Consider the following 13,622-nt stretch of genomic DNA (forward strand, 5'->3'; position numbering starts at 1 on the left):
CTCCCTAAAACCAATCAAGCATTGACATCCAAAATATAGCTCGACAGCAAAATGTAGAATTGATTTTTTAATTTTTTAATATTTTATTATATAGCTCGATAGTAATATATTGAATTAATTTTTATTATTTTTATTATTCTATTTAAAGATATAGGGATGATTTAAAAAAAAAAAACTTATATTTTAGATTTTTTCAAATGATTATCTCATTTTATTTCAAACTACCCCTTCTCGTCCGCCCCTCTCCCTTGGTTGTCATCACCATCATATTATCCTATTTTTCCCCTCTCCTCTCCCATTGTTTCCCTCTCATCTTTTCCTCTCCTTTCCGGTAGTTCATCCTCTCCTCCTCTCTCCCTCTCTTCCTTTTTCTTCTCTCTCCTTTCCGTCATCTCCTCCCTTCTTCTCCCATAGGCGAGCAATGACAATAAGTGGACAATGAGCTATCACGAATTTAACTAGTCTTATCTAACTCATGTGATACCTTTGCATGTCCATCCGCAAAAGGTCAACTTCTCCGAAACTTCTTATAATCCCTTGAGGACCTAGAAGATAAGTTATATAAACTATTTAACTTGGTATTCACAAGCAATCATTTTAATAAACACTTAATAGGCAATACGAATGACAAATATAGACTTTAGAAACTCTGAACGGTTACTCGACAAATGGTCCAAGGTGATTTGTCGCAGTTAAAAGTCCCCACAAGTCCCCATATGATATTACTACGAAACAAGGTAATGAACTAGCCCTAAATACTATCCCAAAGGCTCATCTAACCATATGCCACCTAGGCAACTCTTGGGTATTATGTAAGTTGACACTCTACACCACTCTATGGGGCTAGAAAACCCCCAAAAAGACTACTTGGATAGTCTATTTCTAGACAATTTTATCTCTACACGATAATTGCCCACAATCTATATTTACAAGTTTGAAACGACCAATAAAGCCAACCAAAATGGGCATACCAAACCTACTATAAATCGTTTACATATTATGCAAAACATGAACAAATCCAAAAGACATAGACATGTATGAGCATTATATCGAACACCCTATTTACAATTTCATCTATAACATTCTCTCCCACTTATTTCTTTAACGTCCTTGTCGAAGTCTTTACAGATGCTACATCTTCTAACTTTTGTTAAATCTTTAATCTTATACTCTAGTTGCAATGCACCTTTTAACTCCCAACTACTCTCCATCGTTGTTATTGAGTAGTCGAACTTGAATCTGCCATGTTACTTCAACTCACCAATGACTCGGACACTAATATAGAATCGACTAAGTTATATTGATCATTATAAGTTATTATAGATAGATGAAGAAAAAAGTCCTTCCTTATTATGAACTTGTCTCTTAAACATTTGTCTGAATTTGGTGGATGCTTGTTTGAACTTGAATAAGCATTGCCTCACAAACTTTAAAGTTTTTGAGGTCTTTCCTTCACAAAATATACCCATCGATATCTCTCCATTTAGTTATCATTTTCAAGTAGGTCAGTATCATTTCTGCTTTTGATTGATATTTTATTAGGAAATAAAGTGAATAGTCTACTCTCGATAATACCAATTATCATTGGTGAGATTTTAAAAACTATTATCTTTCACCTTATTTAAACATAGAAAGAGCTCCTTTATAAGATAAATAAGAAACTAGAGAATTCAATTTCGCCTATTATTTTAAGAGTTGATAAGGTAAAATTTATTTGACTTCGCCCACCTCCTCGAGGGTTGTACTTCATATATTGATTTGGTTACTAGCATTTGTTTACTTTTTGCTCACACTTATGAAGTACCGTAAGTGTTTGCACTCCTTGCATTGTGTTAGCTATTACAATTTACCTTCTCATTATCATCAAACTTTTGGAATGTATGAAGTTTTATTGAAAAGAACAAAATTTTACCTCGATTTGGAGCAAGTCTCTAATAGTTTGTCACATTTAAAATTGTACCTTCTTCTCTATCATTTCTACTGCCTACTCCTTTGAAAAAAAAAGGTATAACACCATGTATTACCTTCTTCATTCCTTAGTCGAGCACTCTTGCAACGACCCGAAGTCCCTCACTTTCAACTATTTAGATAAGAAGATCGTTGACACTGGTCTTGCGAAGTTTTTTTGTCTTTGGCTATTAGCCTTATCTTAGTACTTGGAATTTGTCTTTTATTCTTTGCCTCCTTGGCTTCTTTCATGATCAAGTACTCACCCTTCATGAGAGTAAGGAATCGATAACTCTATGAAAGTCGTGCCTGTATGGTACCATGACATTGTCAAACTCATGACCCTATTATCTGTCATCTTATATTTACATTCCTTTCTAAGCTAATGATATATTTGTCCCTACGACACTATGACATTGGTACTATCTTTTTCATATGCTTGAACTCCATTTCGATAATTACTTGGAAGTTATCTAACGACACCACCATCATGTTTATGCTTTGGCTCTACATTTTGATTTTGATAGGGACCTTCTTTGCTAACCTGAAGATCTACTTAACCTTCGATTTCATAACTTTCATTCAATTTATACTCTTCTCTAGGTTTAGCCTAAGTCATCTTGCCTCTCAGTCAGTAATAAAATTATAAGTAGCACATGTGTCCATCGCATAGGTTGTTTGGTCATTTGGCTTGATGCTCATATACATCAATTTGTTGCTCTATACTTTTTGTTACTTTATCTTTATATTCTCTCCTACTTGACCTTGTAACATATTTAATAAATGTATTGATCTCGTTTGGGGTTCTTACAACTCCTCGTCGTCGTTGTGGGATTTCGAACTACTTGAACTAAGGGTGACGATCTTGCCCTTATCCGATTTGGAGGGATGGATTAATAATGTCAATGCATTAAATGCCTACTTTTGTAGGCACTCGCTCACGATGTTTGATTCTCCACATAAGAAGCATTTGTCAAGTTTTGGGACCTTGTACTTTGAACTCAACCCTTTATGGGAACTCTTTTTCTTTTATTAGATTATAAACTCCTTCCTCGGGAATACTTAAATAAGTGATTTCTAGAAGATTATTTCTTCCCTGAGTTCTTGGAGGAAATAAAGTTAGTAACCTTTTCGTAACTACAATTACCTTAATAAAATCGATGGCATTCCTTCAATGGAGTTTCTATTTTGCCCATGGCTTCGGGCTATCGAAGAAGCTAAACAATTTATCCTTTTTTAGACATATCTTATATGCCTAGCATCAATACTAAAAATTACTCTACGTAGTCTTAAATGGAAGTGCCTTAGTAGAGTTGTCTTAGCTTCATTCTTTTGACAAACTTAGTGTTCTTAGGTTGAAATTGAGTTTTGAACTTCTATTTCAAAGTCCTCTCATGTGTCCATACAACACTGACCTTATTGGATCTCTTTCCAACACATTCAGTATCAAAGTTTTACATCTCCATTTAGATACATGATTTTTATTAAAATTTTAATTTATTCATAATCAAGCTTTGTAGCTTAAAAGTATTATTCCATATTGAACAAAAAATTCTCATGCTCATTCGTATCTCTAGCACCCCCTGGTAATATAGCTTAAGTACCCTCAAGTTTTGTGGTGGAGCTATATAAATGTTGTTCGAGCCCTTATGAGTAACATAATCCTAGACATGAGTTCTCCCATGGCTTTGTATTGGTATTGTATTAAGTTTTTAGTGTCTTCTATCAATCGATCAACTTGGGACTCGACTTTGTTGATATGAGATTCTACATTCTTTTACAAGTTCTTTGCTTCAAGAAGCTTTCGTTGACCTTACTAGAGTTCCTCTAGACTTGTTTTGAAAACATCAAGATCAGTTTTCGTAGCTATAAGCCTCTCCTTATATTTTCTCTTTCTAATTGGCACTTTGTATTATGATTCCTTCACTTGCGAAGAATACCCAAATCTCGCTTACCATTTTTATTATTGTGCTTCTCTTGAGTAGCTATGATAACTGAAGAGTGAGTTTTGAGTTTGCACTTACAGCTACTTGGGGTAATAATTTGACTTACTCCATCTTGCTCGATTCACTATGGTGCTTCTCCAAGCTAAGATTGTAAACTTTTATTATTTGCTCAAATTCCTTGCCTACTCTGATACCAAAATGTTATGAACTTAACTAGAATTACCTAAATTATTAAGCATTTTTATGTTATCTATCCACAAAAGGTCAGCTTAGTTGCAATCTTGTTCAAGTCCCGAAGGACTTATAAAAGAGCAAATTAATTAGTTTAGAAAATAAGTAATGGATAAGTTCGGATATATCACAAAGAGAATAATTTTATAAGCAATTTAACAAACACTTAGTTTACAAAAGAGAAAAGATAGGAAGGAGAAAATAAGGATTTTAAAAGACAAACAAATAGTTGTAAGTCTACAAACGATTGTTCACCGAGTGTTCAGGCATGTTGGCAAGTCCTGGTAAGCTTTACATACGAATTTGTAAATCTAATCGATACCCAATACCCGAGTAGTTCTAAGGTACTAAAATGGTCGATGTTTCATACTATACTGTAGTCTATAAAATACAGATCATGGCAAGTGAAAATTAGATAATTCTAGAGTAATTTTACCCATTCTAGTGAGCAATTGCTTTGCAACCTTGTAAATTATTTTTGCTCATAACTTTTGAGCAAAAATACATAAAAATAAGATAAAACATGTTACAAAATATATGTATAAGCAAACAAAATGGATGAATGATCCATTGATGTGGGTGCACAATGACCATGACAATATGATGCCCATATTTTTTATAATCTCATAGATACCCCTCATTGGTCGTTGCCTCCTATATGAGGCCTCATCGCCTTTTGCTACATCAGTCACCATGCCCTCCCCATGCATCGTGATCATTACTTTTGCCCCTAGCTATTACTTCTACCGTACAAGGCTTCTCCTCTCTCCTCACCTGCATAGCCTACACCTCCTTTTCGAACTACTTTGCACCCCCTGATTGAGTGACAATATGACAAAAGTGAGTAGGTGAAAGCAACGAGGATTGAGGAGCGAGGGGCACAAAATGATCATGATACATGGAAAGGGATTGGTGATCGATGTGAAGGAAGGCAACGAGGCGAAAACAACAAGCGAAAAGGGGCATTTAAGAGATTACAAAACATACGAGGCACTATCTAGAAAAATAAAAATAGAGGCACCTTTTGGGAAAAAAAATTAAAAAAATATATATATATTTTTTTTAAAGAAAATCGTCCTCTAATTTTACAAGATTTTTTTTTATCGAATTCGATTTATTAGTATTAATGTATATTCCAATAGATAGCTTATAAAACTTCACCCTAAATCAATCACTGTTATAATGATATCACTTTGAGTGATGAGGACGCATCGGCATCTGATACTTGGTCTATGGACGTCGGCTTCCATGGAGGAGAATCCATGTAACTGATAAGCTGGCAAGATATCCTATGCCCACCTTCAATGGTTCCAGGCTGGTAGCTTCTCCATCATCACCAAAGCTCCTGTCTTTCCGAAACCCCAATAATCCATCCTACACACAAGGGGGTTCTGCAGCTTCCATGAAAGAAACTTCAGGTAACATAGTTTTTTTCCTTTAAAGTACAGTATTGTGTGATGAAAGGAATCCAATCTGATCTCTGCAGAGTTTAGATTTAGGTTGCATGTCGACTTTAGATGGATGAGACTGATATTAGATGCAGTTAGGTCTAGAATAAGACCTGATAGTGGCATGTAGTTCTTCTAGTCCAATTAGTGTATGCCTTCACCATAGAAGATGGCAATGGATTTGATGATGCCCTCAGGTCTAATGAAGCCTAAACATGAGTTCTAGAGAAATCCATATATGCATCTTAAGCATTCTGTTGATAAATGTCCTGCATGAGATTCATAAAGCATAAAAATATAATAACTTTAGCATTTAGGATGATGTTTTCTGTAGCATCATTCTGAAAACAGGTTGATCAGTAGGAGGATTGATTGTTTCATATCAAAGACAAAAAATTCTTCAAAGATTATCATACAAAGCATGAGGAATGATTCATATAGTAAGTAAATGCTAGATTTTTGGTTGCATATCACATATCAGCCTTGATGTAATTAAAATGATACTAGTAGTTATCTGGACATTTCATTAAGTAACTCAAGTACAGCAATGCTAAAGTTCAGCAAGCTGCAAGGAATTGTGTTTTTCAGGACTGTTACGCTCATTCTCTGCACTGAAATCATTCTCTGACAAAGTGGGAGATGCCTTTGCCAAACTTAGTTCTTCAATTAAGCATAGAAAAGATCATCAGAATCTTAAGAGGAGATTGTTAGAGGCCATGAAACAGAGAGGCTATTCGAACCAAAATACCTTCAGATCAATCAATAGCATCATCATGTGGTTCCCGCATTTCAAAGAAGGGTTGCAAAATATCAAGAATATCTTTGAAAAATACGGTGAGTAGAAATTTCCTTGCTTGTTTGAAAAATTGGTCATCAATTTTAATTTTTGGTACAATGGCAATGGTTAGTTTCTCAATTTGATGCTGATTTAGTACGAGCCGTAATTAAAAGAACAAAGTGTGTTCTGGCACACATTCCAGATGAGGATTCAAATGGCACGATGGATCATGAAGATCTAAAGAAGTGCCTGAGAATGCTGCAAATCCAACTTTCGGAGAAGGATATTGATCGTCTTTATCATTACTGTGGCATGGATGAAAACAAAGGAATACAATACCATGAATTTATTGTTCTCCTTTGCTTTGCTTATCTTCTGGCAGGACCTGACTCTGCAACTAATAATGTAAGCATAAATAAGTCAATTATTCAGTCTGATACACCTGCTACTTAATTGGTGCGTTATAATGTTATCAGATGTCAAATTCTGCATCACGACATGTTGAAGCCACCTTTGATAAGCTTGCAGAAGCATTTGCATTTCTTGACAAAAATGGTGATGGAAAGCTGGATAAGAAGGACATCATTCTGGCACTAAACGAAGCACCTTCAAAGGAGAAATCACCAACTCATATTACAAGCAGAAGATTCAGTAAATTCATGATTGAATTTTTTTTTTTTGTCAGTTTTATAGTAATTGTAATGTAACTATTCTTTTTTGTAAATTAATGCAGAAGAAATGGACAGAAACAAGGATGGAACAGTGTCTTTCAAAGAGTTCCTTTTCTCCTTGATAAAATGGATTGGAATAGACACAGATCATGAGAAAGAACCTCTGAGAACCATTGAAGTTTGGTAACACAAGCTTTATGTTTGTGCTGCAGATGGTGAGTTTAATAATGAGATTCATGTTAATGTCTACTATTTCACTCACTAGACATTGAACTTCCTATTCATATTTGTTGCTTTGGGGTATAATATCTCATGATACTTACTTTTAGGAAATTAAGTTTTGGTGTAGTGTTTTTAATCTGATTTCTGAAGAAGTATTCTGTCCAAAAGTATCTAAATCAATGTACACTAAGAGGTTCCCTAAGCTGAAGTATGATTGAGAAGTGCTGAAAATTTTCTCAACAGTATGTTGATTTCACTTGTTTGCTGCTTGTTTCATTGTAAAACATTGATTAGGATCATTTGAGAAATTGTGGGTATTGCACTTGTACAAGGAAGACTAACATGGAACAATAAACCATGAAGAACCAAAGAAGTTCCTATGTGATATGCAACTTCACTGACAGAGACCAAAGAATATGAGAAGATTAGTCTACTGTTCTTCATTTTTCTTGGTTAATTAACTACATGATCTTTTCCATCTTCCTTCTGGATTGGAACAAGGATGATCAAGGACCATCGTGATCATGAGATCTAGAACCAGTCAGATCATTGCACTTACAGATGAAGTTTACTGATACAGGAATTATTTTCTGCCTTTGGAAATCCACAACTTTCGTGATTCACAAGATGCATAAAGCAAAGTTCCAAAAAGTTTTGGGTGAAGACTTGGCATCAGATTCTGACCAAACTCCTTTAACTTTCTGGAATTCTTGCAGCAAAAGATATGGATGATGGAGACATTTGGAAAGCTACAGAGCAACACATTGTTCTAATGACCTCATGAAGAATCTACAATGTAATGTAGATACAATCGACATTGTGTTCCTTCTGCAACATTTGTATCTCTTGATCAGATCTCAGAAACAGGACTGTGTTGCCGAAGAATGCCTACTTGCAGTGAGCAGATTCACAAGCAAAAGAGTGACAAGCAGTATTTACAAAGACCAAACAAAGATCTCACAGCACGGTTTTGAGTACACAAAAATGAGCTCTGTATCTGAGATCTTACTGTATGCCAAGAGCTTGTATTCTCCTGACCATTGATAGGGAAGAAGCGTTCTTCTCATCCCAGTCTTCTTCACCCTCCTTTCTATGGCTCGTCATTCTCAGTAACTCATCATTGCCATCTAATATGCTTACGATCTGCCTCATGCTCGGCCTCGATTCCGGATTCGAGCGCGTGCACGCTATGCCAAGCTTCACTAGCCTCATTAGCTCCTCATGGTGGAACGCCCCGTCGAGGTTCCGATCTGCAAGCTCTGCCAATGGCCTCTGACTGGATTCGAAATTCCACACGTTCTTCACCAGAAGAACCTCCGGCCGCCGGAAGTCCACCGCCATCATCCCGCTCACGACCTCGAGCACGACCACGCCGAAGCTGTACACGTCCGCCATCGTCGTCGCCTCGCCTGTCCTGATGTACTCCGGCGACATGTACCCGAATATTCCACGAGCCGAAGAGCCGTGGCCGGAAGCAGGGGCGTGGTGGCCGTGGCCGTTCCTGGAGAGGAACTCCGCGAGGGCGAAGCTGCCAAGGCGGGGGTTCATGTCGTGGTCCAGAGAGATGGCGGAGGACGTGATGTTCCTGTGGATCACCTGCTCCTCCCACTCCTCGTGAAGGTAGAGAATGGCGGAGGCGAGACACTTGATGATGTTGTACCGGTGGTGCCATGCCAAGACCGAGTTCTTCCTGTGGAAGAGGTAGTGGCTGAGAAGGCTGGTGGTAGAGAAGTCGTAGACGACAAGCATCTCCCCCTTCTCGATGCACCACCCACGGAGCTGAACCAGGTGACGGTGGCGCAGACGCGCAAGGTTGTGGAGCTCGTCCGAGAACCGGGCGCGCAGCGCCGGGCACGTCCGCATCCCCAGCCGCTTCACCAGCACGTGGAAGCGGTTGTCCAGGTAGCCGTGGTAGCCGGTGCCGAAATCGAGCTCCGCCACCATCTGCGACTCCGAGAAGTTGTTGGTGAGGGCCACGATTTCCCGGTAGGTAATCTCGCGGGGCGTGTCGATGCTCGGGATCGGCTTCTGGGTACGACGGCTGTCGCTGCTGCCTCCGCTGGAGGCGCCGCTGTTGTCGGCGGTGAGGAACATGGTGGTGTTCGCGGCGGTGACGTAGTTGGAGGTGGTGGCGGTGGTGGTAGTGGTGGCGGTGCTGGAAGAGGAGAAGGCGATGTACCGGGGATGTGACTGGAAGGAGGGGAGCGCCGGGAGCTTGGCGGAGGAGCTCTCCGACAGAATCTCCATCACCCACTTCATGGTCGGCCGCGACTGCGGGTCGTAGAGGGAGCAGAGGAGGCCTAGGTGGATGAGCCGCCGCATCTCCGCCAGCGGATAGGAACCGTCCGGCAGCTTGTGGTCTCCGGCGTCCAGGAGCCGCCCCTCGTCGGACAGCCGCCGCAACCAGTCCAACATGAAGATTTGGTCATCCGGGAAGGTCAGATCCACCGCCCGCCGCCCGGTCGCCACCTCCAGCACCACAATTCCGAAGCTGAATACGTCCGACTTGGCCGCCGCCGCACCCCGCTTCTGGAAGCTCTCCGGCGGGAGGTACCCGATGGTGCCGCCGATCCGGCTCGTCTCCGTCAGCCGGAACTGGTAATTCTCGGCGGAGACCGACCGCATCGAGGTGTCGAACTCGTCGCCGTGCTCGACCCACCGGGCGAGGCCGAAGTCCCCCAGCCGGGCATTGAACTCCGAATCGAGCATCACGTTGCTGGTCTTGACATCGCGGTGGATGATCTGCGTGTCGAGTTGCTCGTGCAGGTAGAACAGCGCGGCGGCCAGACCAAACACTATATGCCTCCGCCGGGCCCAATCGAGCGGCGGGGCACTGCCGGTCGCCGGGAGGAAGAGGAGTCGGTCGAGGCTGCGATTGGGCATGTAGTCGTATACCAGCAGGAGCTGGTCGTCGTGAACGCACCATCCCCGGAGGCGAACGAGGTTGCGGTGGCGGAGTTGCGCGACGGCAACCAGCTCGGCCGCGAAGGCCTTCTCGAACCGGTCGCCGCGGCCGGATACGCACTTAACGGCCACGACGGTGCCGTCGCCGGGGAGCACCGCGCGGTAAACCCGCCCGAACCCACCGCTACCGAGGACCTCCTTGTCGCTGAAGCCATGGGTCCCGATGTAGAGCTCGGAGTAGCTAAATATACGGGGACTGCTGCCGCCGACCTTACTCTTAGCAGGCGTCAGGTGCGCGCCGGCGATGTCGACGAAGTGGGACGAGTCGCGAGGGTCGGCATCGTCGGGGACGCACCGGCACCATCTCCGGCCCCAGAGCCAGCGGAGGACGCCCCGGGCGCGGGCGGAGATGTTGCGCCCGCGCCCGGTCCTACCCCTAGGCGGCTTCTCAGCGGCAGATGGTTCGATGGGGTGGACTTCGGCGTCGGAGTCGGCGTGAGCAGGGAAGACGAAACAGAGGCGATCTACGAGCGGCATGTTGCATGCAACAGCTCATGCATGCATGCCTTTCTTCCCAACAATTAATTGCAAGGGAGAGAAGGTGAGAAAGAGCATATAAGAGGAGGGTTGGGGGGGAAGAAGGTGAAGAGGTTGGGGAAGGAGTTGAAACGTCGAGACGGAGGGAGGAAGGAGCGTTTGGTATTCCTTCCGCCGCTGCTATCCAATTTAGATTGAGTGATTGACTTGGAAGGCCACAGTGGGCCAAAGGCTGAGATCACGTAAGGCATCGACCTGCCACAATATAGGAACAGTACATATAATAGTATCACGCTTAGAAGCTTCTTCTCCAACTTGCCAAAAAATCTATTTCTTCTTCCTACATTTGCAGTGTCTATTTCTCTTCTTTTACTGGTCACAGCTCACACCTCCTCAATAATTTTTTTCCTTGGTCTTACTTAGGAAAAATTCATGACCATTGTCTCTTTCCTTTTATTTTCCTTTACTAATCTTGCAGGATTTTGCATCACAATTAAGGAATATGCTTCTTCTAGAAACACCATGTATGCTTGCAAAATTATTATTATTATTATTATTATTATTATTATTATTATTATATATATATATATATATATATATATATATATAATACATGACCATTGTCTCTTTCTTTTTTTTTTTCCTTTACTAATCTTGTAGGCTTTTGATATTATATATTAATGCGTTCTTTATGAGTCATTTTGATATTATATATTTACACAAAGGACACAAAGATACATAGGACAACTTTGGTAGTCATCCTTGTCCCCTTGGCTAAGGAACACCGACAAAGTTTATGGGAGGTTTGCTCCATCAATCTGAAATCTTAATGTATGTCATAATTAGGGGGGACTTCAGATTAATGGACCCTCTAGATCTTGATTTTGTATTCCCACATTCCAAGAAAAGTATGAAAGAGTGTGAACAATAAAGTCAGAAAATTTAGAGGACAAATGAAAACATGGATGCATGTAGACTCGTTCTTATTTGACCTTATTATGTTAATTCACATTAATGTTTCCTATGATTTTTTTATATTTTTTTTCCTATGATTCACGTCAAAAGACAACGTTAGAAAAGTTAAAGAGGTCTCTCAGATGTCCAGCCATGAGATTAATTGGACGGGGGTAGAATATTCTTTATAATTAACTATTTTTAGTATCTCGATTCTTATATTTATCAAAAGAAATTAATTTTATTTTTATTAATAAAAATATTATAAAATTTATCACTGAACACATTCTGACTATATCTTATTTTATTTTATCACTTAACACGTATGACCGTAGAGATTAAATATTTGATTTTTGTAAGTATAAGAATCCGAATGTAATTTTTGAATACACAGAGATCAAGACATTAAATATAATTAATTATAAAAAAATAATATGTAATTAGCTCATCAACATGATAACAAATTTATCGTTAATATAATATAACACCAAGTAAGATTAAACATCTCAAACTTATTTTAGCATATTTTACACATAAAATTTTAATTTATTTGGTAGTATGATATAATTATCAAAGATTAAAAATTCATATCCTCTTTTAATTCGAATGAATAGAGGAAATCGTCAAAAAAAAAAAAAAATCTTCGTCGTCTTCTTTGGTTTGCATAATCTAAGAGCATTGGAGTCTTGTCGGTTCCATCCCTTCCATCTCGATCGAACAATTACGTCTGGTCCCTTCCCCCACCAGGATATGCATCTCCTGAGAGAGCTCTGAGTCACGCTCGTAGATTTAAGGTCATCTTCCTCGGTGACTTCTAATTGACTTACTCAGCCATGTCCTTACCAGTTATAATGACACTGATTCAAGTAGTTGACCTCTCCGAGTCTACTCTAATCCAAACGATACGGTGGTCGAGGAGATCCAAACAGCACATCACAAGTCTGATGGAGGTAACAGGGACAAGCAACGATGGCTTACCCCCGAGTAACGGTCTAGCTGTAACCACACTGACGGTGGCTTCTCCGGTGAGGCTGTGACAGCATCCGAGCTCCATCTGTGTGTCCGCCAGCTGTTTGTCATTTTGTCACCGGCTCCCGGCGGGTTATTTTATGGCAGCAGCTGGCATCCACCACCGGACAAAGGGAAAGGATTTGCTTGGTTGATCCTCGACGATATGGGAGGAGGGTTGTCTTGTTCGGATGGCTCGGAAATCAATGAGAGAAAGGCCTGCAGAATGCGACGCAATCTTCTCCGTGATTAATGAGGGTGGATGATGATGACACCGCGCTCCGCCAAGTGTTCGACGAAATTAATGGGCCCGACTCGTGTCGTTTGCCTGCCGGCGGGCGAAGCAAAGGTGCCGATGATGCCTTGTGTGTGTGCGCTGTGTGTCACTATTGCTAGGGGACCCACGCAAAAAAGCATGATGGTGGAATTGTCGAGACATCCACAAAGTCGATTCACCTAATTATGAATGAATTGGATATATGTGAGCTAATTACATATTATTTATGTATATTTTTTAATTAATTTTTTTTTATTTTTTATTTTTATTTTAAAAATTAAATTAAGATAGTATATTTTTAATTTTATTTTTTTCTCGTATCATCATCATCGATTCTATCTACGAAAATATCATGCATTCTCAATATTAAATCTAAACGAGGTAGAATCAATACGTGTTCAATCATATTTTTATCAATATTCAATCATAATCGATGATATCTCTATGAAAATATCATATGTTCAATTATAAATCCTATAATATTTTTATCAACATAATCGATGGTATAAAAAAAGATTAAATATTTTTTTATAAGTATATAAATCTCATTATAAATTTTAAAAATATAAATATTAAAATATTAAATATAATTAATTATATAAGTTAATATATAATTAACCCGATAAAAGAAAGAAATTTATATTCTTAGTTGGGAACTTCTCGATTCAACCTTAATTCAACATGTTTAAATTCAAATTA

General features: G+C 39.9%; 2 protein-coding genes across 6 annotated transcripts; one reads left to right on the forward strand and one right to left on the reverse strand.

The window, feature by feature from the left end:
- Window positions 1–5,335: 5,335 nt before the first annotated feature.
- LOC103989279 (probable calcium-binding protein CML22) lies at window positions 5,336–8,097 on the forward strand. Of its 5 annotated transcripts, none has more exons than XM_065156490.1 (6): window positions 5,336–5,542; window positions 6,161–6,406; window positions 6,481–6,755; window positions 6,827–7,001; window positions 7,084–7,236; window positions 7,960–8,097. In XM_065156490.1, the coding sequence occupies exons 1-5, from the start codon at window positions 5,416–5,418 to the stop codon at window positions 7,206–7,208; spliced, it is 948 nt and encodes a 315-aa protein (XP_065012562.1). In that variant the 5' UTR covers window positions 5,336–5,415; the 3' UTR covers window positions 7,209–7,236; window positions 7,960–8,097. The 5 variants fall into 5 exon arrangements, with proteins under 5 accessions (XP_065012562.1, XP_009406356.2, XP_065012563.1 ...); XM_009408081.3 differs by having other exon boundaries at window positions 6,553–6,755; XM_065156491.1 differs by lacking the exon at window positions 7,960–8,097 and adding an exon at window positions 7,824–7,932.
- On the reverse strand, window positions 7,994–10,998 carry LOC103989278 (receptor like protein kinase S.2). Its single transcript, XM_009408079.3, has one exon. It carries the CDS (start codon window positions 10,682–10,684, stop codon window positions 8,249–8,251), a length of 2,436 nt encoding a protein of 811 aa, XP_009406354.1. The 5' UTR covers window positions 10,685–10,998; the 3' UTR covers window positions 7,994–8,248.
- Window positions 10,999–13,622: the final 2,624 nt, after the last annotated feature.

The sequence above is a fragment of the Musa acuminata genome, chromosome BXJ3-6, assembly GCF_036884655.1.
Source record: "Musa acuminata AAA Group cultivar baxijiao chromosome BXJ3-6, Cavendish_Baxijiao_AAA, whole genome shotgun sequence".
NCBI lineage: Eukaryota > Viridiplantae > Streptophyta > Magnoliopsida > Zingiberales > Musaceae > Musa > Musa acuminata.